The sequence below is a fragment of the Capra hircus genome, chromosome 3 (assembly GCF_001704415.2).
Source record: "Capra hircus breed San Clemente chromosome 3, ASM170441v1, whole genome shotgun sequence".
Classification (NCBI taxonomy): Eukaryota; Metazoa; Chordata; class Mammalia; order Artiodactyla; family Bovidae; genus Capra; species Capra hircus.
The window spans coordinates 85,792,672-85,818,732 of NC_030810.1; the positions used below are offsets into that span (position 1 = coordinate 85,792,672).

At 39.8% G+C, this 26,061-nt stretch overlaps 1 protein-coding gene across 1 annotated transcript in view; it reads left to right on the forward strand.

The window, feature by feature from the left end:
- The window catches only part of FAM102B (family with sequence similarity 102 member B), a 72,653-nt gene that overhangs the window by 35,663 nt on the left and 10,929 nt on the right, over positions 1-26,061 (forward strand). The window contains exons 2-6 of the mRNA XM_018045842.1: positions 706-826; positions 6,937-6,966; positions 11,032-11,148; positions 17,135-17,181; positions 25,823-25,926. Of these exons, the coding sequence (XP_017901331.1) occupies positions 706-826; positions 6,937-6,966; positions 11,032-11,148; positions 17,135-17,181; positions 25,823-25,926 (419 nt within the window). The remainder of the gene's footprint in view (positions 1-705; positions 827-6,936; positions 6,967-11,031; positions 11,149-17,134; positions 17,182-25,822; positions 25,927-26,061) is intronic.

Below are 26,061 nucleotides of genomic sequence, written 5' to 3' on the forward strand. Positions count from 1 at the left end.
TCTGTCAGTGTTTCCACTGTTTCCTCACCTATTTGCCACAAAGTGATGGGACCAGATACCATGATCTTAGTTTTCTGAATGTTGAGTTTTAAGCCAGCTTTTTCACTCTCCTCTTTGACTTTCATCAAGAGGCTCTTTAGTTCTTCTTCACTTCCTTACCTATAATGTGAGGATAGTGCCAGCTGCCGAGGTTGTTACCCCTGGGGTTGTTGTGAGATTAAATGACATGTGGTGAACTGTCCATAAATGGTAGCTGCTGTTGCTCTTGTGACTGGAATAGAAGTAAAGCTGTGACAGTAGTTGTTTTAGAATAAGTATTTTTATATTTCTATCTTTTACACTAACTAAACTCTAAGCCCAATCAGGTTAAAAAAACAATTATTCTGATCTTCATATTTTAATCACCTAGCATATACTCATCACATCTAATATAAACAAATGTATATTGTGTGTTGAATGAATGGTGAAGCATCATTCTATATTGATTGAATTGATAAGTAAGTTCACTATTTTTCAGCTGCCTGTGTATAATTAAAACTTTTTGAAGATTTTCAGATGACATGATTAGGAATTTGTTTTCTTCATTTTTCACTGTTACCACATATTTACATTATGGACTTGCATGAAATAGTGTGTGTGTGTGTTTTAACATGTCATTAGTACTATCATAGTTAATTAACTGGTTCTTTTTTTCCCCCCCCTCAGGGAGGTGGTGCAAGCCAACTGTGTTCACTGGAGGAAGAAGTTCTCATTTATGTGCAAAATGAGCGCTAGTGCCACCACGGGTGTCCTGGACCCTTGTATCTACAGAGTCTCTGTGAGGAAGGTATAGAAACAGCCTGTTCCTTCTCTCCTCTCAGAAACTGTGGTTAGTTCCATAGTCACTGACTCACTTTAGTTAGCTCTGCTTTGCTTTTAGAACTGTTATATGTAACTTCACTTCATACCTGCAGCATAATTTAAATTGCTATGATAAATATGATGAGGAATCTGAAGAAATAAAATATCATCAAGAACCTTCATCTCATTATCACTATGCATATAATTACTAATCTTATTTCTATTAGTTTAGGGGCCACAATAGGTCTTTACCCTGCCATTCATTGTTTCTCTTCTTTATTAGGCACTGTTTTTTAGGGACTTTACATATTTTGTGTCTCATAATAGCCCTGAAAATGTGTTATCTTTTCCATTTTCAGGAAAACCAAGGCTCAAAGAGCCTTGCACAGACTCACTTTGCTAATAAATGATAAATTAGGAACTCAAGCACAAATCTTTCTGATTTTAAACCCATGTTTTTTTTTAAATTTCCTTTCTACTTACTAAGTTGAAGCATATTACCAATAATCTATAAAAATTGTCATCTCAGATTGTTTCAGTATAATACATTGTAAACTTAAAATAGAAGTGTATGTCTCTCTCAGGTAATAGCCAAGGAACCCAGGGCTGGCAGAGCGGCTGTGCCATCTTCACTGTATGATGCCCATATTTAGATCCAAGGAAGTTGCTCTAGTCTTGTTATCTCTCCACCAGTGAGAAAGAAGGAGAAGCAACGTGAGAACAAATGCATTCCTTTTTAGGGCATGACTCAAAAGTGCTCATACTGGTTAGAACTTAGTTACATGATCACACCGAACTAGAAGAAAAGCTATGAATGTAGTCTCTAGCTGAGTGACTGTCAGATTCCAGAATTAAAGAAGGAAAGAACAGATACTGGTGAACCACTAGTATTCTCTTACCATGCTTGGTATATGGAAGTACTTACTGAACGTACTATACCTTATTCTATCTAATTATTATGTAAAAGTGAGAACCGATAAAGAAAAATTAGTAAAGCCAACTGTATAAATACTATCTGCATTGCAAAACATAGTTTAAGATATAATGTTTAACCAAATATCTGGGCACCCCATGACCCAGTCTAGTTGACACATAAAATTAACTGTCACAGGTTGTTTGTTAGTAACTCAGTCATGTCCAGCTCTTTGCGACCCCATAGACTGCAGCCCGCCAGGCTTCTCTGTCTGTGAAATTCTCTAGGCAAGAATACTGGAGTGGGTATCCATTCCCTTTTCCAGGGGATCTTCCCAATCCAGGGATTGAACCTGTACCCTCCCTCATTGCAGGCAGATTCTTTACCGTCTGAGCCCCCAGGGAAGCCCTGAAAGTAAAAAGCCCCTTTGTTAGAATGTGAGGGCTGCTATAACAAAGTATCACAAACTGAGTGGATTGAAACAGTTTACTGTCTCACAGTTCTGGAGGCCAGAAGTCCAAAATCAAGGTGTCAACAGGGCCATGCTCTCTCTGAAGGCAAGAAGAGAGATACTGTTCCATGCCTTTCTCTTAGTTTCTTAGTCTGAGGCTTTCCTTGACTTGGAGCTGTATCACTGCAGCTGCATGGCTGTCTTCTCCCTTTGAGTCTTTGTATCATCCACCTGCTGTGCGTGTCTGTGTTCAAATTTCCTGTTTTTATTAGGACATCAGTCATATTGATTATCTGTGTAAAGCCTCCTCCGTTTTCAAATAGGGTCATATTCTGAGGTTCTGCATATTAAGATTTCAGTATTTCTTTTGGGTGAGCACAGTTAAATCCATAACAGACCCTAAAATTATAATAAACTTGGGGATTTATGCTTCGAAGATTAATGGACTAGCTTGTTACAGGCCAACCTTCCCTCTGAGAAGGGTGAACTTTTCCGAAAAACTATACAAAAAATTAAAAATAGCTGCTTGAAGGCATTAGAAGCTGCCTTCAGCAAGGATTTAAGAGGTTTCGAATCAAAGACCTGGGAAGCATAAAGAGATGAGCCTGACATTTGGCCTTGGTTTAACCCTCAAAGCAGTTGCCAATTTGTAAGTAGCAGCTAAGGAACTGAGCCAAAAGCAGTGATGGAGAGGCTAGGAAGCTGAGCTGAGATTCTGGCAATTTTACAGGACAAAGGGGACAAAAATGGAGTCCAGAGCCCACTCGCAGAAGGAGCCTTGGTAAATACCCTGAGTAGTTGGGACTCTGTAAGAGTTTCAGCCTAGAAAAATGAGTATAGTGGCTGTAGATCAACCCTTACAAAAATTGACATTCAGCTTCCAATCAGCTTAGTCACTGCTTAAATGAAAGTGATAGGTCCTAACCTTTCTACTCACCAGAAAAAAAATGTGTATCTTCTCTGGAGGAGAATAACATTACTCTGAGCCTAAAATTATTTCTTCAAGTTACCATGCACAAAAAGTTACCAAGCATACGAAAAGACATGACTGCATGACCAAAATCAAAAGGAAAACAAGATGATAAAAACAAACCAAGGAAAATACAGATTTGGAGAAGATCTAATAAACTTTATACAATAATTGTAATTAGTCAAGAGTATGGAAAATAAGAGAATTTGAAACCATTTTAAAACTTAAATTGAATTTTAGAACTGAAAAATACAGTAACTAAAATTTAAAACTAAGTAAATGAAACTAAATCTCAACAAATGTATTTAACAGCAGGTTTGTACAACTGAAGAACACTTTGGAAAATAAGACAAAAGAAAATATCAGTAGGGAGTTTGGGATTGACTTGTACACATTGCTATATTTAAAATAAATAACCCAACAAAAAAAAAATGGAGAGACAACAAGAGATAGATAAGGAATGATACAGATAAGATGAAATTGGCCATGTGTTGATAATTTTTAAAGCTAATTGATGGGTTCATGGGGTTTTATTATACTACTTCTTCCACTTTTGTGTATGTTTGAAATTTTCCATAATAAAAGAGTTTTTAAAAATTATAAAGGAAGAAAGAAAATATAAGTGTGGGACACACAGAACAGGGTGTAAGATACAGAAAACAATATAAAGGTCTGACACTATATATATATATATATATATATATATATATATCAGTGGAGCCCTGAAAAGAGAGGTGAGAGTTTGTGGAGATTGTGGCTGAGAATCTGCTAAAACTGATGAAAGATATTGAGCCACATATTCAAAAGTCTTGTGAACCTCATGCAGGATAAAGATAGACCACCATGGCATGTTTAAAGATAGACCACCAGCCTAGCTGGAACATGGAACATGTGGAAGTGGAAGTTCTTGGTGATGAGATTTGGAGGCACTGGATCAGGTTGGGCTTTATAGGAGTTTAGGTTTTACTCCAGTTGTATATTTGGGATAAATTTGTTAGAAATTTGAAAGCAATTTGAGGATTTTAAAAAGGAGAGACATGATCTTCTAAGATGACTTTTGATGCTGTGTGGAGGATGAATTGCAGAAGCCACTCAAGTGATTGGGATAGTTTGGATGAGGAATGCTTATGTTTTGGCATGGAGTTATAACAGTGGAGGTGGTATGACTCAGGATGTATTTTGGAGGTAGCCCCTTCTAATGGATTGGATATGGTGAATGTGGGAAACAAAATTGAGAGTAACTCTTAGATCTTTTTCCTGAGCATATGAGTAGATGATTCTGCTGTTTATTGAAATGGCAAAGACATCCATTGGAGCAATTTGGGGGGGGGCAGATAGAGATCAATTCAGTTCAGTTCAGTTGCTCAGTCGTGTCCAACTCTTTGCGACCCCATGAATCGCAGCACGCCAGGCCTCCCTGTCCATCACCAACTCCCGGAGTTCACTCAGACTCACATCCATTGAGTCCGTGATGCCATCCAGCCATCTCATCCTCAGTCGTCCCCTTCTCCTCCTGCCCCCAATCCCTCCCAGCATCAGAGTCTTTTCCAGTGAGTCAACTCTTCACATAAGGTGGCCAAAGTAGATCAGTAGACCTATTTTGACCACGTTAAACTTGAAGTGTCTATGAGACATCAGGGACTTCCGCAATGGCTCAGCAGGTAAAGAGCCTGCCTGCAATGTAGGAGGCCTGGGTTCATCCCTGGGTCAGGAAGATCCCCTGGAGGAGGGCATAGCAACCCACTCCAGTGTTCTTGCTGGGAAAGTTCGATAGACGGAGGAGCCTGGCGAGCTATAGTCCATGGGTCACAAAGAGTCGAAGCTGACTGAAGTGGCTGAGCACACATGAGACATCAAGTGGACATGTCATGTAGGCATTTAAAATACTAATATGGAACTCAGAGGAGAAGTTCAGACTAAAGATTTGAGTCGTCAGCATACAATTCTTATTTAAAGCCATAGACCAGAATGGGATAGGTCAGTGAGAAAGTGTAGATAGAGAAAACAAGAGGCCCTAGACCAAACACTTAGAAGTGGTATTAAATTGCTTAGCAAGTACAAGAAAGGAGCAAGAATTCGTATATATCATTTCTCATATACTTTTGGCCAGATCTTAGTCACACTGCTATAGTTCAAAAAGAAAGTGAAAAATGTAGTCAGTTACTTTATTTTGGGTAGCCAAAGCCCAGCTAAAAATAGAGGATTCTGTTATGATGGAGAGGGAAAGAATGGATATTTAGGATGCAGCTAGCAGACTTTCTACAGAGGTTGAAGCAAAGAGCAGTAGGTCTTGCAAAGGAGAGTGAGAAGTAGCCAGGGAGTAGGAGGAAAAGTAGACAATTGTAGCACCTTGGAAGTTTATAGAAAAAAATCTTATTAGGAAGGAGGCAGAGAGCTGTTTTGGAATTAAGGAAGATGAAGCCAAAGCCTTGGGCTTTAATAGAAATGGAGTTCATCAGTAATCTTGAGAGCCATCGCAGAGGGAAAATGAGAGCAAAAACCCAATTAGAGTTACTTTGAAGAGAGAGTGGGGTACAGCGATTTTTGGTAAGTCTTTTGGAAAATCTGGCTGTAGAAGGGAACAAAGAAAAGAATTATCTAGTAGAGACTAGGATTATCTAGACAAAGTTTTGTTTTGCCTTGTTAAAGAAAGGCACTATTAAAGATATGACAGTATGTTTATAATAAAGGAAAACTTGGTAATTCATAATGGGGTACATCTGGTGGCATGACTAAAGGAGCAGAGAAGGGGAGGGGTAGCAGATATTCATGAACAACAGGGTTTACCGTAGATTAGCTCTCTGCTTATTTCGAGTCACCCCTTTAAAGATGAAGATGGTACATAATACATTATGCATCTTGGTTTATGAAAGAAAGATAACTCCATTCAGCAAACACATGTACGGAGTATATACTGTGTGATAAGCAGTGTCTAAGTGTTTTAAATCTTGTATCTGTGTGATGTCCCAAATGGAGGGATTTGGCAAATTAATGTAGTTTATGTATTTTAAAGTAAGTGTTAAGACATCTATATATTTTTTTATTATTTTTCACTTTTGCCAGTTTTGTTCACATTAGATAAGAGTTAGATAAGGAAGTTTCTACTATATTACCATGGAACAATGTTATATGTTTTAGGTGGGAAAAAGTAAGGTATATGTATTATGTTATTATCTGAGTAAAGGGGGGATAAATATATATATACACACACACATATAAAATTGCTAACAGTGGTTGTCTCTGGAGTGGGGATCTCCACTCTTGTTGAAATCTTTGTGCAATGTATTATTAATATGATTAAGTAAATAATTTAACCTTTCTTTGGTGATTCAGGTTATTCCAATGTGTCCAGAACACTTTTTGGCAGTTTCTTCTTCAGCAAATAGATTAAATGTTAGTTTGACTTCTCACCATTTGTCTCCCCACCATTTGTCTCCTTCAAATTTAAGTTAAATTCTAAATAAAAACTCTGGTTACTTGCCAGAGTGGGGTCGGGGACATCCAAATCGTTGGATTTAAGATCATCAGAATTTTATACTTGAAGTGAAAGTGAAAGTGTAGTTGCTCAGTCATGTCCAGCTCTTTGTGACTCCATGAACTGTAGTCCACTAGGCTTCTCTGTCCATGGAATTCTCTAGGCAAGAATACTGGAGTGGATTTGCCAGCATATAAATAAATACCTACCTCAAAACTATTTGACATATATTTAATTTTAAATCATTAGTCGTGTGATATCCTTATAGTGTTTTTTCTCTTTGGCAGGAATTAAAAGGTGGAAAAGCTTATGCAAAGGTAAGTTGGTCTTCTTTAACTCTTTTGGAATTTGTAATATCCCTCATTGCTATTTATAAGCCTAAAAATTAAGTGGTTTGCTTTTCTAATTGCTGTTCAAGCATGGATGTTTTTAAATGAGCAGTTTGGAGATTGAATAGTTGGATCCAGCAATAAATTATAGGCATATTCTAAATGCTGATTATGGGATGTCATTTAGTTTAAACTTCCTTGCTAGAAGACAATCTCTGGTTTGCATTAAACAATAGCAACTGTTAATTTGGTTTCCCTGGGAGGTAGTCTCATTCCCACCCAACCCCCAGTGGAATAGGACTCCCAACTCTGTGCTCGTTTAGCACTCTCTATACTGTCTTTTCCCTGGTGGCTCAGAGGATAAAGCATCTGCCTGCAATGCAGGAGACCTGGGTTCAATCCCTGGGTTGGGAAGATCCCCTAGAGAAGGAAATGGCAACCCACTCCAGTATTCCTGCCTGGAGAATCCCATGGACAGAGGAGCCTGGTGGGCTACAGCCCACACGGTCGCAAAGAGTCGGACACGACTGAGCGACTTCACTTCATACTGTCTTTTATACTTTTATATGGAATTACTAATGAATGTGCTCACTCTTTGCTAGATAGAAGGAATTAGTAATTAATAATACTACCAGAAACCCATATACTCTCTTCTATTTCTAAACCTCTTTATTCTCTAAACCACATACTCCTCTTTTTTTTCTGGTCACACCATGATGCTTGTGGGTTCTCAGTTCCCCCACCAAGGATTGAACCCTGGCCACAGCAGTGAAAGCCCAGAATCCTCAGCGTTAGGCAACCAGGGAACTCCCCACTCTCCTTTTGTATTTCCAGCCCCTGTGATGGTGTTTCCTTCAATCCAGTCATCTAAGCCAAGAACCAGGGCACTAGTTTCAACTGTCAAATTACCTAACTCCCTAAAACTGGTTGGTTGCAATGTCAATTCAGATGCTCTTTGCTACAAGTAACAGAAAAGTCCCCTCACATAGAGGCTTTTTTAATCTCACAAAACAAGCAGATAGGAGATGGAGCTTCTCCAGGATTCACTGACTAGAGAATATCATCAAGAACCCATGTTACTTTTTGTTTTATTTTTGTTTTTTTCTTACATTCTCTATGTGATGGCTTTGTCCTTGGCTCGTCCCTTCAAGATCAGGAGGTAGCTAGCTGCTCAGGTTTTAGTCAACATATTCACATATAACAAAGCCCAGCTGCTTTCTCCACTTATGTCTTTTTTGAGTGAGAAAACTTCTTAGAGGATTGTCCCGTACCTCGGATTGGCGACAGCCGGATCATACACCCCCTCCTAAACTGGTCATGGGTAGTAGGAATGGATTGCCATGGTTAGCTTGGACTAGTCACAACTGAACAGTCATCTGGAGTTGGGCTGCTTTCCTTGTGCACATGGATGAGCTAAGAGTGGATACTTGAATAAAATCATGGCTTGCTAGCAAGGAATACCAAGGCATTAAATGGTGGGTAGGCAAAAAAAGAGAGAGAGAATCTGCTGTGATTGCCAAATCTTCTTCATTTCTCTCTTATAAAAAGCTTTTGAAACCATCTCTTCTGTCTAGTCCCAAGACCACTGCCTTAGATTATGCCTTCAGTATTTCTCATTTAAAACACGCATTGGCCTCCTATCTTTTGTTCTGTTCCTCTGTTGTCTCTCTCCAGTTCATTCTCTGTATTATCACCAGGGGGATCATTCTAAAAGTCAAAGATACCATATCCTTCCTCCACTTTTAGCCCTCCAGCAGCTCTCTGTTGCCTGTAAGGACAACAAAATGAAAAGTCCTCAATCTAGCATATTAGACTCGTGTTGGTTTACAGATCTTCCATCTATACGTGCACCCACCCACCCACACTCACTCATCCTATGCTTCAGACATACTGCCCTCAGAGCGTTCCTGAGGTGAGCTGTGCTGTTCTGGCATTTGTGCCTTGTGACTTGGTGTTCTCCCTACCATGCACGTGCTTCTATCAACTCATGTATCATTAAGAACTCAGCTTAGTCATCCCTCCCCACTGAGAAATGTTCTTTTTCACTCTCTTTCTTGTAATTGTGCCTTCCTTTATCCAGCACAAGATCTATCGCAGTTATACCTAGAATGTATGTATCTATGCCATTTTAATGAGTCAGTTATCTCAGTGAAACCAAAGAGAAAATCACAAGGAAATATGGACTCTCGTATCTCATTAGAATGTAAGCTCTTTCAAGACAGCTGGGTTGTTTTTTTTTTAAGGCCGCATTGTACGGCTTGTGGGATTTTAGTTCCCCAGCCGAGGACTGAACCTCTGCTTCCTGTAGTGAAAGCCCAGACCGCTAGAGCAGTCCCAGGACAGTTCTTAACCATGTTGTTCATGACTGGTGTTCAGTATCTAGAGCAAAGCCAGACACATAAAAAGTGTTCAGTAAACGTTGACCTTGGTGTGCTTTTCTTCATGGAACTGACCAGATTCTTTTCTTTTCTAATTTGCTTTATGCTTATTGTAATACCAGCATTCTGGCAGTGGATGGTAAGCCTTAGGGCTGCTTTTCATTCAAAGATACATCTATGATTGCCTCCCATGGGCTAAGCATTGTTCCTAGCACTACTCTGAGTGTAAGAGATACAGTTTCTGGTCTTACATTTAGGTCTTTAATCCATTTTGAGTTTATTTTTGTGTGGGGTGTTAGAAAGTGATCTAGTTTCATTCTTTTACAAGTGGTTGACCAGTTTTCCCAGCACCACTTGTTAAAGAGATTGTCTTTACTCCATTGTATATTCTTGCCTCCTTTGTCAAAGATAAGGTGTCCATATGTGTGTGGATTTATCTCTGGGCTTTCTATTTTGTTCCATTGATCTATATGTCTGTCTTTGTGCCAGTACCATACCAGGGAACCTTTTTTAAAAAAGCCACAGTAGGATTTGAAATGTATAATACTTTTTATTATATATTCAGGGAGATGTGCTTAATTACAGACTCAAAACACTTTTTGTTAATAAAAGACTATATACACTTAGTGATACAGAATCAATTTAGTTTGTTCAAAAAATAATGATATAAGGGGAATAATTTTTTTTTTTACCACTTGGGAATGAGAAATAAAGTTGAGCAACATCAGAGGAAAGACCAGACAGTAATCTTTGATAGCTGCAGAAAATGGGGCCCAAACTTGAGTAGTAATAAAAAGGAGGAATGGGTTTGAGCCAAGCTTTTGGGTTAACAGCAGAGAAGGCTAGTGTGGGGAAGGAAAGAAGAAGGCTTCATTCATAAAGAGAGATCTAGTTCAGGGGAGACCAGTGAGGCAAATACTGTGTAAGGTGGTGAAGGAGTGGGAGCTTGTACCAAAGAAAGTGTGTGGTGCACTTAAGTCATTTTGCTGTCAGGTGGAGAGTGAGAACTTAATAATCTGCAACTATCTGTAGTCACCAGTGGTTAACTGGGAATAGAGCCAAACCAGAACAGGGAGAGGCAAGTCTGATCAGTTTTCTCTGTCTGTCTGCAAGTGATCAAGGTTGGTCTGCTAGTATTTCCCATAATGTGGTGTGCTACTTGCAGTGATTTCCATTGTTTAATATAGATTGTTACATCAACAGTTATATGTTTTAATGGGTAGAGGAAAATATATGGAGTAAACAAATCTATTATTTCAAAGATCATATTACTCAAGACAAGAGTTAAATAGGTAATGAAAGTGAAAGAAACTCAGTTATGTCCAACTCTTTGTGACCCCCATGGACTGTACAGTCCATGGAATTCTCCACCAGAATACTGGAGTGGGTAGCCTTTCCCTTCTCCAGGGGATCTTCCCAACCCAGGGATCGAACCCAGGTCTCCTGCATTGCAGGCGGATTCTTTACAAGCTCAACCATATGATTTTACAAAAAGTGAGCCAATTTTTAAGGCATATTAGGCAAAGAAAAACAGGTGTTGTTAAGTTGGCAAAAACTGCAAATAACCGAAGTTTGAGACAGCTTGGGTAGAATATGGGTTGAATGTCTTATTTAAAGAGAATATGATAGAAGCCTACTAGATATTCTATTAATATAATTCCCTTTCTTTTCATAGCTGGGCTTTGCAGATCTAAACCTGGCAGAGTTTGCTGGATCAGGAAATACCACTCGTCGGTGTTTACTGGAAGGCTATGACACCAAAAATACAAGACAGGACAATTCCATTCTTAAAGTAAGCACATTTCCAGATTTACATGTTCAACAAATGAGATTCTCTGCCTTTAAATAATCATAGTTGTATATTGTCAGGCTTCTCAGGTGAAAGTGAAGTCGCTCAGTCATGTCCAACTCTTTGCAACCCCGTGGACTGTAGCCCACCAGGCTCCTCCATCCATGGGATTCTCCAGGCAAGAATACTGGAGTGGGTTGCCATTTCCTTCTCCAGGGGATCTTCCCGACCCAGGGATCGAACCCATGTCTCCCGCATTGCGGGCAGACGCTTTAACCTCTGAGCCACTCTCCTGCCAAGGCAGGAGACATGCGTTTGATTACCTGTGTCGGGAAGATCCCCAGGAGCAGGAAATGGCAACCCACTCCAGTATTTTTGCCTGAGAAAGCCAATGGACAGAGGAACCAGGTGGGCTACAGCCCAGAGTTGCAAAGAATTAGACATGACTTAGCGACTAAACAACAACAAACAATATAAGGTCAAGATGGGAACCAGTACTAGGATCATAAGCTGGCCACACCACTAAAATACACAGCAGGTAGGAGGAAAAAACTATCAAAATTACAGAAGCACTGAAAAGTAACAAACGTTCACCTTCATGATCCCAAGGTGTTTCTCTTTGGTGCTGAGAACATTCAGGTAAGAATACATACGACCGCTACAGCATGAGAGCTTACTGAGCAGAAGGAACATCATAAATGAACACCTTACAGTGTTTCCAGCTCCCAAAAGGTGATTGCCAGCACAGCTGTGGTGGGCATATATGGAAGTCACTGGGTTCTCTGACAAGTGAAATGACAGATGGAACTCACTTTGGACATCTGCCCTACTGTTTCCAAGTACCTTCAGAAGCTCTATACCCTGGGGAACCCAGAGGGAAGACACACTTCAGAGAGTTGGTGCCAGTATTAAATGAGACCAGTGGAGAAAATGTTTGGAAAGTGCTTGGATCTAGTGAAACCCACTGGATGAAACTTCCGCTGTATTTTAGTTAGGTTTACCCTCTTATGGTAAGTTCCCGAATGATAAGAAAGGAAAATAATCCTGAGTAAAACTAAATACTCAGAAGTTAGCAGACAAAGAATTAATTACCTATACCTGACAGTTTTCAAACTCATCTAGCCTGGCACAGAATAGATTCTCAAATCATGACTGTTGTTAAGGTTATTGTTGTTATTACCGTTATCACCGGTATTTCCAGAAGAACATAATAAAATCCTATGGCTGATTTTTTTTAATTAATTATTTATTTAAATTGGAGGCTAATTACTTTACCATATTGTAGTGATTTTTGCCAAACATTGACATGAATCAGCCATGAGTGTACATCTGTCCCCCATCCTGAACCCCACTCCCACTTCCCTCCCCATCCCGTCCCTCAGGGTTGTCCCAGTGCACAGCCCTGAGCTCCCTGTCTCATGCATCGAACCTGGACTGGTGATCTGTTTCACATACGGTAATATACATGTTTCAATGCTATTCTCGTAAATCATCCCACCCTCACCTTCTCCCACAGAGTCCAAAAGTCTGTTCTTTACATCTGTGTCTCTTTTGCCGTCTGGCATATAGGGTCATCGTTACCATCTTTCTTTCTAAATTCCATATATATATATATGCGTTAATATACTGTATTGGTCTTTTTTTTTTCTTTCTGACTTCACTCTGTATAATAGGCTCCAGTTTCATCCACCTCATTAGAACTGATTCAAGTGCATTCTTTTTAATATCTGAGTAATATTCCATTGTGTATATGTACCACAGCTTTCTTACTCATTCATCTGCCAATGGACATCTAGCTGCAATGAACACTGGGGTACACATGTCTCTTTCAGTTCTGGTTTCCTCAGTGTGTATGCCCAGCAGTGGGATTGCTGAGTTGTATGGAAGTTCTATTTCCAATTTTTTAATGAATCTCCACACTGTTCTCCATAGTGGCTATACTAGTTTGCATTCCCATCAACAGTGTAAGAGGGTTCCCTTTTCTCCACACCCTCTCCAGCACTTATTGTTTGTAGACTTTTTGATAGCAGTATGGCTGATTCTTAAAAGGCGGTCAGCAACTAGGGAATAGCATTTCAAAAAGCATTAGCAAAGCTTTAAGTTCTGGTCCAACAAAACAAAAAACACCATTTCCAAATAATAGTACTCTAGGTATTCATTCCATCATTCTTTTAGCTTTCAGCCAGAATTTGAGTAGCCAGAGGCTTAGGGAGCTTAAGGAACATAATTACAGCCACATAGCAGGAGGGTGGATTGTGACATCAGGGCTCTGTGTTTGTTCTTAGATCTCTGGAGCCCTGTGTAAGCACTTCAGCTCTGCCCCTGTTTCCTCCTCTATAAAAGGGGAATTTCAGTAGTTGGACCAAGGGGGCTGATCCTCAGTTCTGAAAGAGTTACTGTATGTGATTTTGCCAACACTCTTTAGTTGTATGAAATAGAAATCCCTTAGGTTAGCTCCTATAAAAGAGAGCTTTAGGTCAAATGCAGGGACATTTCACAGAGCCCTAGGATGGGAGGTTACAATCAGACCTGAACTTCCAGGAACTGAAGGACCTTTCTAGGGACTGTTCTTGGCTCTCTGCTTTATAATTTCTGTCTGCACACCAGCTTCCTGTGCTTACTCACAGCCTCCCTGCCTTCCTAAGAACTTTAGCTGCTAAGTGGCATTGGCTTGCTATGATGTCAGCAAAATATGGGACGTGGAGGAGGCTGTTTTTAGAGACCTTGTCTGAAAGGTCTTGGCCTGGTACGTTCCCAAAATGTGTTTGCAATAGTAGCCTCATGGTATGCTTCAGGACAAGGTGGATGTTCAACAAGATGCTAACTGCTCCTTTCCAGAAAGTGGCAAGAACATTAGTTTAAGTCACTTAGTACCTTGAAAGAGAAGCTGATCCAGCTGGTAGTAGACAGGGACTTTGAATACTTCTAAATTTTTATAGCTTTATTCAGCTATGATTCACTGGCCATACATTTCACCTAGTTAAAGTACACAGTAGAATGGTTTTAGTATATTCAAAGGTGTGTCCAACTATTGCCATAATCAGTTTTAAAACATCTTCATTACCCCAAAAAAGAAACCTCGTATGTGCTCGATAGCAGTCACTTCCCACTTTACCCCCAACTCTCTGCCCTTCCCCATAGCCCTCAGCAACCACTAACCTACTCTCTCTCTGGATTTGCCTATTCTGAACATTTCATATAAATGGGATTATAGAATAGGTAGTATTTTGTGTCTGGCTTCTTTGAACTTAACATAATGTTTTTCAAAGTTCAGCCATGCTGTAGTATATATCAGTACGGGGCTCCTTTTTATAGCTAAGTAATACTCCATTGTATGGCTATACCATATTTTGTTTATTGGTTAATGGTCCTTCACTTTTTTAGCTGTTATGAACAGTGCTGCTGTGGGCATTCATATACAGGTTTTAGTGTGGGCATATGTTTTCTTTTCTCTTGGGCATACATTCAAGAGTATATGTGCTTGGAGCAGGATTCTTGGGTCACATGGTAACTCTGCTTTTAACTTTTTGCAGAACTACCTGACTTTTTCAAGTGGCTGAAACATTTTACATTCCCATCACCAGAGTATATGGGAATCCAGATTTCTCCAAATATTGACCCCTTTTATTCTTTAGCTTCTTAGAATGGGGAACTTCATAGATGACCCTGTACATTTCATATTTCAGATGCTGCTAATAGGCATATGGAGACTTGCATTAAGCATTTAGTCTTCAGGATAAACTTGTACAGTGATCCTCCAGAGGAAATGCCTTTCAGTTCAGTTCAGTTCAGTCGCTCAGTCGTGTCTGACTCTTTGCGACCCCATGAATCGCAGCACGCCAGGCCTCCCTGTCAATCACCGACTCCCGGAGTTCACTCACAGTCACATCCATCAAGTCAGTGATGCCATCCAGCCATCTCATCCTCTGTCGTCCCCTTCTCCTCCTGCCCCCAATCCCCCCCAGCATCGGAGTCTTTTCCAATGAGTCAACTCTTCCATGAGGTGGCCAAAGTATTGGAGTTTCAGCTTTAGCATCATTCCTTCCAAAGAAATTCCAGGGCTGATCTCCTTCGAAATGGACTGGTTGGATCTCCTTGCAGTCCAAGGGACTCTCAAGAGTCTTCTCCAACACCACAGTTCAAAAGCATCAATTCTTCAGTGTTCAGCCTTCTTCACAGTCCAACTCTCACATCCATACATGACCACAGGAAAAACCATAGCCTTGACTAGACGGACCTTAGTCGGCAAAGTAATGTCTCTGCTTTTGAATATGCTATCTAGGTTGGTCATAACTTTTCTTCCAAGAAGTAAGCATCTTTTAATTTCATGGCTGCAGTCACCATCTGCCGTGATTTTGGAGCCCAGAAAAATAAAGTCTGACACTGTTTCTACTGTTTCCCCATCTATTTCCCATGAACTGATGGGACCGGATGCCATGATCTTCGTTTTCTGAATGTTGAGCTTTAAGCCAACTTTTTCACCCTCCACTTTCACTTTCATCAAGAGGCTTTTTAGTTGCTCTTCACTTTCTGCCGTAAGGGTGGTGTCATCTGCATATCTGAGGTTATTGATATTTCTTCCAGCAATCTTGATTCCAGCTTGTGTTTCTTCCAGTCCAGCGTTTCTCATGATGTACTCTGCATAGAAGTTAAATAAACAGGGTGACAATATACAGCCTTTACGTACTCCTTTTCCTATTTGGAACCAGTCTATTGTTCCATGTCCAGTTCTAACTGTTGCTTCCTGACCTGCATACAGATTTTTCAAGAGACAGGTCAGGTGGTCTGGTATTCACATCTCTTTCACAATTTTCCACAGTTTATTGTGATCCACACAGTTAAAGGCTTTGGCATAGTCAAAAAAGCGGAAACAGATGTTTTTCTGGAACTCTCTTGCTTTTTCCATGATCCAGCAGATGTTGGCAATTTGATCTCTGGTTCCTCTGCCTTTTCTAAAACCAGCTTGAACATCTGGAAGTTCACGGTTCACATATTGCTGAAGCCTGGCTTGAAGAATTTTGAGCATTACTTTACTAGCTTGTGAGATGAGTGCAATTGTATGGTAGTTTGAGCATTCTTTGGCATTGCCTTTCTTTGGAATTGAAATGAAAACTGACCTTTGCCAGTCCTGTGGCACTGCTGAGTTTTCCAAATTTGCTGGCATATTGAGTGCAGCATTTTCATAGCATCATCTTTACTGTTGGTGAAAAGCATGGAATAGCTTGGAGTGTCAGGAAGATCAGATATTTCTAAGCCTCACATAATGTACAAGCTTTACAAAATAATTGCTGCATGAATGAATAAAAAATTTTTTAAAGTACATTAATGCATTCATTCTGGTGCAAAGCTAGAGCAAAGGCCAGAAGCATTCTTCTCTTAACAGGCTACCAACAGGCACCCCTAGAAGCATCATATGGCAAATGTGTTGGAGGAAAACATTCTAGACACTTAAACAACATAGGAATCTGGGAGGAAAGACATATAAAATAGACCAGAACAGCACAGAGGATAATTACTGGTGAAACCCTTGCCATTTTTTAAGAATTTTTTTTTTTACATTGATCATTTTTAAAATCTTTATTGAATTTGATACACTATCATTTCTGTTTTATGTTTTGGTTTTTTGGCTGCAAAGTCTGTGGGATCCTAGCTCCCCAGCTAGGGATTGAACCCTCACTCCTTGCATTGGCAGGTGAAATCTTAGCCACTGGACGTCTAGGGAAGTTCTGTGAAGTCTGTGCTTTCCATTTCTATCTTCTCCACTCTTATTTTTGCAGTTACAAAGTTTTGAATGTTAAAAATTATTTATAACCCATGTCTTTATAAAGCAGCAATTGAATATTGGATATAACCCAATTCAGTAATCATTTAACAGTTTCTAAAACAGGAAATACTGGATTAGGTACTGGGGAAGGTGCATAGATTAGCAGAATGTGGCTTTTCCTCTTGAGATTTTTATAATTACGGTATTTCTTTTTCTGATGTTTAGGTTTGGATTAGTATGCAACTGATGTCTGGTGACCCGTGTTTCAAAACGTAAGTTGGTGCTCAGTAAATGAGTTATTTGTCTGAAAGTGTAACAGTCGTATATTTTTTTACATTTGCACATTCATATTTTGTAGTGTTCGTAGACTAATACCAGTGAAGGAATAGTTCCTCTTTTAGGAGACTGACCTGAGCCTCATAGAAGTTACTCTTACTTCTTACCAAACAAACTCTCCACTTTCTAAATTAATTAAGCTATGGGTTTTTTGTCATCTTCAGGCTTTGGGTGAAATTATTACAAAGCAGAATTTTTCATCTGACCTCTGTGAACTTATTTCTTCAGTAAATACCTATTAGGTGCCATGTGCTAGGCCGTAATCTAGACACTAGACAAACAGCAGTGAAAAAAAAAAATAGATCAAGTCCCTGACATCTTGGAGCTTATAGTCTAAGAGGGAAGACAGACAATAAGTGAACAAGTAAATATATGATATAAAGATGGCAATGAGTATTTTGAAGAAACATAAAGCAAGATAGGAGGGCCATGGTGAGGAGAAGCATTGCTATTTTATATATTATCTACCTGGTTAGGGTGATATTTGAGCAGAGACCTGAGGGAGGTGGGAAGCATGCCATACGGATATTTGGGGAAAGAGCATTTGAGACAACAGTAACAAGGACAAAGGCCTTGAGATAGAAGTGTGTTTGGCAGGTTCAAGTAACTTCCAGGAGACCAGTATGTCTAGGACAGAGTGAATTAAGAATATGATGATAGGAAATGAGACCAGATGATAAAGGTCTTGTAGCCATTATAAATAATGGTCTCATAGGCCACTTATAATCTGAGTGAGATAAAAGGCTACTGGAGTGTTTAAAACAGAGGAGTAAAAGCATCAGACTTTTGGCTACTAGGTGGAAAATAGACAATTTGTGGGACCAGCAAAGGGGCCAAGGATAGAAATAGGTTCATGAGTTAGGAGGCTGTTTCAGAATTCAAGGCTTGAGGCCTGAGTAACTAGGAGAATGGTGGACATTTATTGAAATGAGAGTGCCTACAAGAGGAGCAGGTTGGGAGCTTGGATGTTGGATGTGTTAAGTGTGAGACCCCTATTTAATATCCAGCCAGGCTTTCTGAGTAAGCAGTTAGGTTTATCACTACAGGGTCCAGTAGGGAAGCCCAGACTAGAGAGATAAATTCAGAAATCATCATATCATCAGTACATAAATACTAGTTAAAGCCATGAGCTTCGATTAAATGACCTAGAGGAAATGAGTTTAGAGAAATAAAAGGACCACAGACTGAGGTATGGGACTCTCCTGCCTGTTAGAGGCTGGGGAGGTAGGGAAGCACCGGCAAAGTAGCAACCAGACAGGAAGAAGGAGGCAGTGGAGAGTACTGTCCTGAAACCAAGTGACGAGCACGTAGGGAAAAGGAAGGAATAATCGGCTGTGTCCCACACTACTGAAGTAGGTCAAGGAAGAGGAGGGCTGAGAATTGACTACTGGTAACTCTGACAAGCACTGGTGGAGTGTATTTAAACTATACCCACACTGGAGAGGTTAAAGAAAGTTTTGGAAGAGAAACACTGGAGATAGTATAAGCAATAGTTATGAGGACTTTTGCTGCGAAAAAGGAACATAAAAAATGGGGTCCTAAATAAGAGGAATGTGGAGTTAAGGGCAGGTTTCTGTTTGGTTTCTTTTTTATGGGAGATAGCGCAGCACACTTGTATCCTGACATGAATAGTCCAGTAGACAAGGAGAAACATGGTTCTGAAGAGAAAAGGGACAATTGCTAGGATAGTGTCCTTGGATTATCAAGACGGATGAAAGCAGAGAATATGGCTACAGATGCAGATATAGGAGAAGTGGAAACATACAAAAGTAACTATCAAATTATTCCTGATTTCCTAATGATATAGGAAACAAGGTAATCATTGAAAAGCAAGGATGGGAAAGATGGAGGTAGGGTTTGAGGAAAGAGGAAGATATGTGTAAAAGTCTTTTCAGGGAGTAGGAGAGTGAGCTGAATGGGAAAAGGCAGTAGGATGCCTGTTAGCAATCTTAAAAACACTTGATAATTAAAAATGAAAGTTAACCAGATAGCATTTAGATATCTGAGAAAAATATGTTTAGGAAAGTAAACAATTACTTCAGTATGCATCAACTTCATGTTTTTAATATTAACATCCATATAGTTCTCTGCTCCTGCTGCTGCTGCTAGTCGCTTCAGTCGTGTCCAACTCTGTGCGACCCCATAGACGGCAGCCCACCAGGCTCCCCCGTCCCTGGGATTCTGCAGGCAAGAACACTGGAGTGGGTTGCCATTTCCTTCTCCAATGCATGAAAGTGAAAAGTGAAGTCGCTCAGTTGCTCAGTCGCTCAGTCGTGTCTGACTCCTAGTGACCCCATGGACTGCAGCCCACCAGGCTCCTCCATCCATGGGATTTTCCAGGCAAGAGTACTGGAGTGGGGTGCCATTTATATCTAAAGATTATATATATATATATAGGGGTGGAAAGATCCCCTGGAGAAGGAAATGGCAACCGACTCCAGTATTTCTTGCCTGGAAATTTCCATGGACAGAGGAGCCTGGCAGGCTACAGTCCATGGGCTCACAAAGAATCAGACGCAGCTGAGCATACACACACCATGCCATACCATATATATTTTATAAAGACGAAAATATATACAGAGTACATCAGGCAAAATGCTGGGCTGGATGAATCACAAGCTGGAATCAAGATTGCTGGGAGAAATATCAATAATATCAGATATGCAGAGGACACCACCGTTATGGCAGAAAGCAAAGAGGAACTAAAGAGCCCCTGATGAAGGTAAAAGAGGAGAATGAAAAAGCTGGCTTAAAACTCAACATTCAAAAAGCTAAGATCATGGCATCCAGTCCCATCATTTCATGGTATATAGATGGACAAACAGTGGAACCAGTGACAGACTTTCTTTTCCTGGGCTCCAAAATCACTGCAGATGGTGACTGCAGCCATGAAATTAAAAGACACTTGCTCCTTAGAAGAAAAACTATGACAAACCTAGGCAGCATATTTAAAAGCAGAAATATTACTTTGCCAACTAAGGTCCATATGGTCAATGCTTTTTCTAGTAGTCATGTATGGATGTGAGAGTTGGACCAGAAAGAATGCTGAGCACCAAAGAATTGATGCTTTTAAACTGTGGTGTTGGAGAAGATTCTTGAGAGTCCAATTCAATGGACATGAGTTTGAGCAAGCTCCAGGAGATGGTGAACAACAGGGAAGTCTGGCGGGCTACAGTCCATGGGGTTGCAAAGAGTCAGACATGACTGAGTGACTGAACAGCAACAACACAAATCAGTTCTTGATTAAAATTATGCATCTTCCAATAATTTAGCCTTCCTATGCTGTTTTCTCCCAAATGATAATTTCCTGGCTTCTTTCCTTATTTACTGCTCTTTGGGGACTAAACAATTTTTGGTTTCTTAGGTAACATTATGTTTTCCCAATGTAATCAGTTTAGAGTGAAATGAGAAAAAGAGCAGCAAAATTTAGTAGAAGAAAATACATTCATTATTCTTTCTTAGGAGCTTTTTAACAGCTCTTCCCTTTCTGGCCCTTTCTCTGCCATTTCACTTATTTGTGAAACTCAAGTACTGAAGAGGTCCAAAATAGATCATCTTATATTCTGTATTATCTCCACAAATGTAATTCTGGTAATTTAGAGGGATCAAACCTGCATCTCCTGCATTGGCAGATGGATTATTTACCACTGAACCACCAGGGAAACCCACTCTTACTTGAAATTCAGACACAGCTGAGCAACTAAGCACACAAAATAATCCCATTCCTTTCATTCTTAAATTGAACTACATTAAACAATTTTTGATGAGAGATACAAAAACCCAAAAGGGGTAATTTAGAATAAAAATGTGGCACATGATCAGCACTCAGTGATTACGGATTTAACACAACTGAGTTGTCTAGGAAGACTGAGATTTCAGATTCTAAATTTGCCTTAATGTCAGTCCCTGTGGCTGATGAATTTTCTCCATAATGCCTAGTTGCCCCAGTATTAAGGCAGTTGGTACAGATGGCTGAAATTATCAAGGGTTGGGGGTCTTCAGATTTTTTGAGACTGCAGAACAAGTGGTGCCAACTTGAAGGAATAGCTCAAAATAGTATGGTTGTGCAGTCAGGCTGGACAGGAAGGAGCAGAGCCAGAGGGAGACTGATGGAGAGGGAGAAGGGGAAGAGGCTGCAGGCTGAGAGTTTTGAAGGGTTGGAAAGCAGGTCTAAGAGATAGAGGGGTGGAGATACTGCAAGCTGGCCACCTATGAAAGGCAAAACAAGGGATCTGGCTTTAAAAAGATAAGAATTTAGATAGGCAGGCATGAAGTGAAGTGAAGTGAAGTCGCTCAGTCATGTCCAACTCTTTGCGACCCCTTGGACTGTAGCCTACCAGGCTCCTCTGTCCCTGGGATTTTCCGGTCATGATTACTGGAGTGGGTTGCCATTTCCTTCTCCAGGGGAACTTCCCAACACAGGGATCAAACCTGGGTCTCCCACATTGTAGGCAGACGCTTTACCATCAGTGATTAGTGACCATAGCTATACACTCCATTCTTTGTATTTATTTTACATATTATATAGTTTTTCCCACAGATTATTATGATACTGAATATTATTCTCTTGCCATACAATAAATTCTTCTTGCTTACCTATTTTGTGTATATAATCGTGCATATCTGTTAATCTCATACTCCTAATTTATCCCTCCCCTTCCCCTTTGATAACCATAAATTTGTTTTCTATGTCTCTGAGTCTGTTTTGTATATAGATTCATTTTGTTTTATTTTTTTAGATTCCACATAAAAGTGATATCATAATGTTTGTCTTTCTGTATCTGTCTTCACTGAGTGTTATATTCTCCAAGTTCATCCATGTTGCTACAAGTGGCAATATTTCATTTTTTTTTTTGGTTGAGTGATATTCCATTGTGTTTATGTACCATATCTTCTTTAGCCAGTCATCTGTTGATGGGTACTTGTGTTGTTTCCATGTCTTGGCTAATGTAAATAAATAGTGCTGCTATGAACATTGGGGTGCTTATTATGTCAGAGAATGTTTTACCTATGTTCTCTTCTAGGAGTTTTATGACAACATTTCTTACATTTAGGTCTTTAAAACATTTTGAGTTTATCTTTGTATGTGATGTGAAGGAGTGTTCTAATTTCATTGACTAACATATAGCTCCCCAGCATTCCCAAGACCACTTGTTGAAGGGTCTGTCTTTTCTCCATCATATATTCCTGCCTCCTTTGTCATAGGTTAATTGACTGTAGGTATATGGGTTTATTTCTGGGCTCTTTGTTCTCTTTCATTAACTTATATATCTGTTTTTGTGCCAGTACAACACTGTTTTGATTAATGTAGCTTTGTAGTATGATCTAAAGTCTGGAAGTGTTACACCTCCACCTTTGTTCTTTTTCCTCAGGATTGCTTTGGCAATTTTGACTCTTTGTGGTTCCATATAAATTTAAAGATTATTAATATTTGTTCTAGTTCTATGGAAAATATTATGGGTAATTTGATACAGATTGTTTTAAATCTGTAGATTGCTTTGGGTAGTATGGCCATTTTAACAATATTTTTCCAATCCAAGAGCGTGGTATATCTATCCATTTCTTTGAATCATCTTCATTTTCCTTTATCAATGTTTTAGTTTTCAGTGAATAATTCTTTCACTTCCTCAGTTATTTCTAGGTTTGTTTCTTTGTTTTTTATCCAATTTTAAATGGGATTTTTTTTCAGTTTTCTATATTTAATTTTTAGTGTAAAACAGTGAGTTCTGTATATTAATCTTGTTTCCTGCTACCTTCTTGAATTAATTTATTAGTTCTAATAGTTTTTTTGTGGAGACAGAGGCAAAACCTAAGATTCTAGTTTGGTGACTTTTGGATTGTGGTGGCATTCACAAAGAAAGGGAATATAAGAAGAAAACAGATTTGGGAAAAGAATATGAGTTTAATTGGACAAAAAATTGCAGGATAAATAGTTAGATATCCTAATAGAATATGCAGTTGTAGAATTTAGGAGACCCTGGAATAGGAATAATCTATCAATTAAATAGGTTTAATGCAAATCTTTCATGCAAAGATAGGCTCAATAAAGGACAGAAACGGTATGGACCTAAAAGAAGCAGAAGATATTAAGAAGAGGTGGCAAGAATACACAGAAGAACTATGCAAAAAAGATCTTCATGACCCAGATAACCACAATGGTGTGATCAATGGACTAGAGCCAGACATCCTGGAATGCAAGTCAAGTGGGCCTCAGGAAGCATCACTACAAACAAAGCTAGTGGAGGTGATGGAATTCTAGTTGAGCTATTTCAAATCCTAAAAGATGATGCTGTGAAAGTGCTACACTCAATATGTCAGCAAATTTGGAAAACTCGGCAGTGACCACAGGACTGGAAAAGGTCAGTTTTCATTCTAATCCCAAAGAAAGGGAATGCCAAAGAATGTTTAAACTACCACACAATTGTACTCATCTCACACGCTAGCAAAATAATGCTCAAAATTCTCCAAGCCAGGCTTCAACAGTACGTGAACCATGAAATTCCAGATGTTCAAGCTGGATTTAGAAAAGGCAGAGGAACTAGCGATCAAATTACCAACAACCATTGGCACATCAAAAAAGCAAGAGAATACCAGAAAAACATCTACTTCTGCCTTATTGACTACGCCAAAGCCTTTGACTCTGTGGATCACAACAAACTGGAAAATTTTGAAAGAGATGGGAATACCAGACCACCTTACCTGCCTCCTGAGAAATCTGTATGCAGGTCAAGAAGCAAGAATTAGAACTGGACACAAAACAACAGACTGGTTCCAAATCAGGAAAGGAATACGTCAAGGCTGTGTATTGTCACCCTGCTTATTTAACTTCTATGCAGAGTACATCATGTAAAATCCTGGGCTGGATAAATCACAAGCTGGAATTAAGATTACTGGGAAATATATCAATCACCTCAGATATGCAGATGACACCACCCTTATGGCAGAAAGTAAAGAAGAACTAAAGAGCTTCTTGATAAAACTGAAAGAGGAGAGTGAAAAAGTTGGCTTAAAACTCAACATTCAGAAAACTTAAGATCATGGCATCCAGTCCCATCACTTTATGGCAAATAGATGGGGAAACAAAACAGTGAGAGACTTTATTTTGGGGGGTTCAAAATCACTGCAGATGGTGACTGCAGCCATGAAATTAAAGGATACTTGTTCCTTGGAAGAAAAGCTATGATCAACCTAGACAGCATATTAAAAAGCAGAGATATTACTTTGCCAACAAAAGTCTGTCTAGTCAAAGCTATGGTTTTTCCAGTATTCATGTATAGATGTGAGAGTGGGACCAGAAAGAAGGCTGAGCACTGAAGAATTGATGCTTTTGAACTGTGGTGTTGGAGAAGATTCTTGAGAGTCCCTTGGACTGCAAGGAGATCCAACCAGTCCATCCTAAAGGAAATCAGTCCTGAATATTCACTGGAAGGACTGATGCTGAAGCTGAAGCTCCAATACTTTGGCCACCTGATGTGAAGAAATGGCTCATTTGAAAAGACGCTGATGCTGGGAAAGGTTGAAGGCAGGAGGAGGGGATAACAGAGGATGAGATGGTTGGATGGCATCACCAACTCGATGGACATGAGTTTGAGCAATCTCTGGAGCTGGTGATGGACAGGGAAGCCCAGCGTGCTGCAGTCCATAGGGTTGCAAAGAGTTGGACACGACTATGCAACTGAAGTGAACTGAATGCAAATCTTAAGTGTCTGTATCCCCAAGGACCTAAATAGCATGAGAATTCCTGTGAACTCACACAGTAAGCTAGTTAAGTTGCCACTTAATGGGTCAGCTTCACTATCCCCTTTCACCTACCTTCCTATTTCAGGTCACCAAGGGATAGTCTCTAAAGAGATGTGATTTTCCTCTAGATATCAACCTCAAAAGATTAAGAATGTTTTCTTTAAAAAAAAAAAAATTGTTCTTAGAAGTCAATCTCGCCCCTCCCTGTTTCACAGCTTCTATATGGAGACAGGAGCCTTGAGTGAACGAATGAAACTATATTCATCACCTACTCCCGAAGAATCCAGCCCCCAAAGTCAATTCTAAACAACTAGGCTCTTTATTGATTCTCCCTCAAGCAGGTGACCTCTGTACACAGAAGCAGATGGAAGATAAAACCATAGATAATTTAAGTAGATGGAGCCAACAAGAGATCTTAGCAGCGGAGGCGTGAGGAATCCCCTGCAGCCTCAGCTACAGAGGGGCTTGTGCCATCACCTCCACGGCACAGACACATCCCTGCCTGGCCTGAGAATCGAGGTGACAGCTGGAGCCCCTGCACCACACTCCTGGGAATACACCTCCCCTCTTTTCTCTGTGGAGGCAGTGTCCTTTCTGGTCTCACTTCTTTTGTTATGTAAAAATCTTTTTTTCCCCCTCACGAATTTTAATCAGGTTTTGAGGAATGCTTGTACATTATTTTATTGATTTTTGTCACTTTCATCCTCAAAGAGGCGACATTACCAGGCACCTTTACGGAGGCTGTGCACTGACTACATAATCCATCCCTTAACGACATTTCAAACTTTCACATTCACCGTCCGTCAAGTTCTGATCCTTGGGAATGTTTGTTTGCAGGCCTCCTTCTACATCAATGTGTATACCAATTGCTGGTGAATCTGAATCTCTGGAAGAAGATAGGAAAGGCGGAGAGACTCTCAAAATTCATCTTGGGATAGCAGGTATGGATGTGTCGCTTACTCGTTTTCTAGTTGTGAGTAATGGTACTACCCTAAAAGATTCCCAAAGCCCCTCCCAGGTTTGAATTCTGTGAGTATATGTGACTTGAAATGAGCCAACAAGTATTAGAGTTTTAA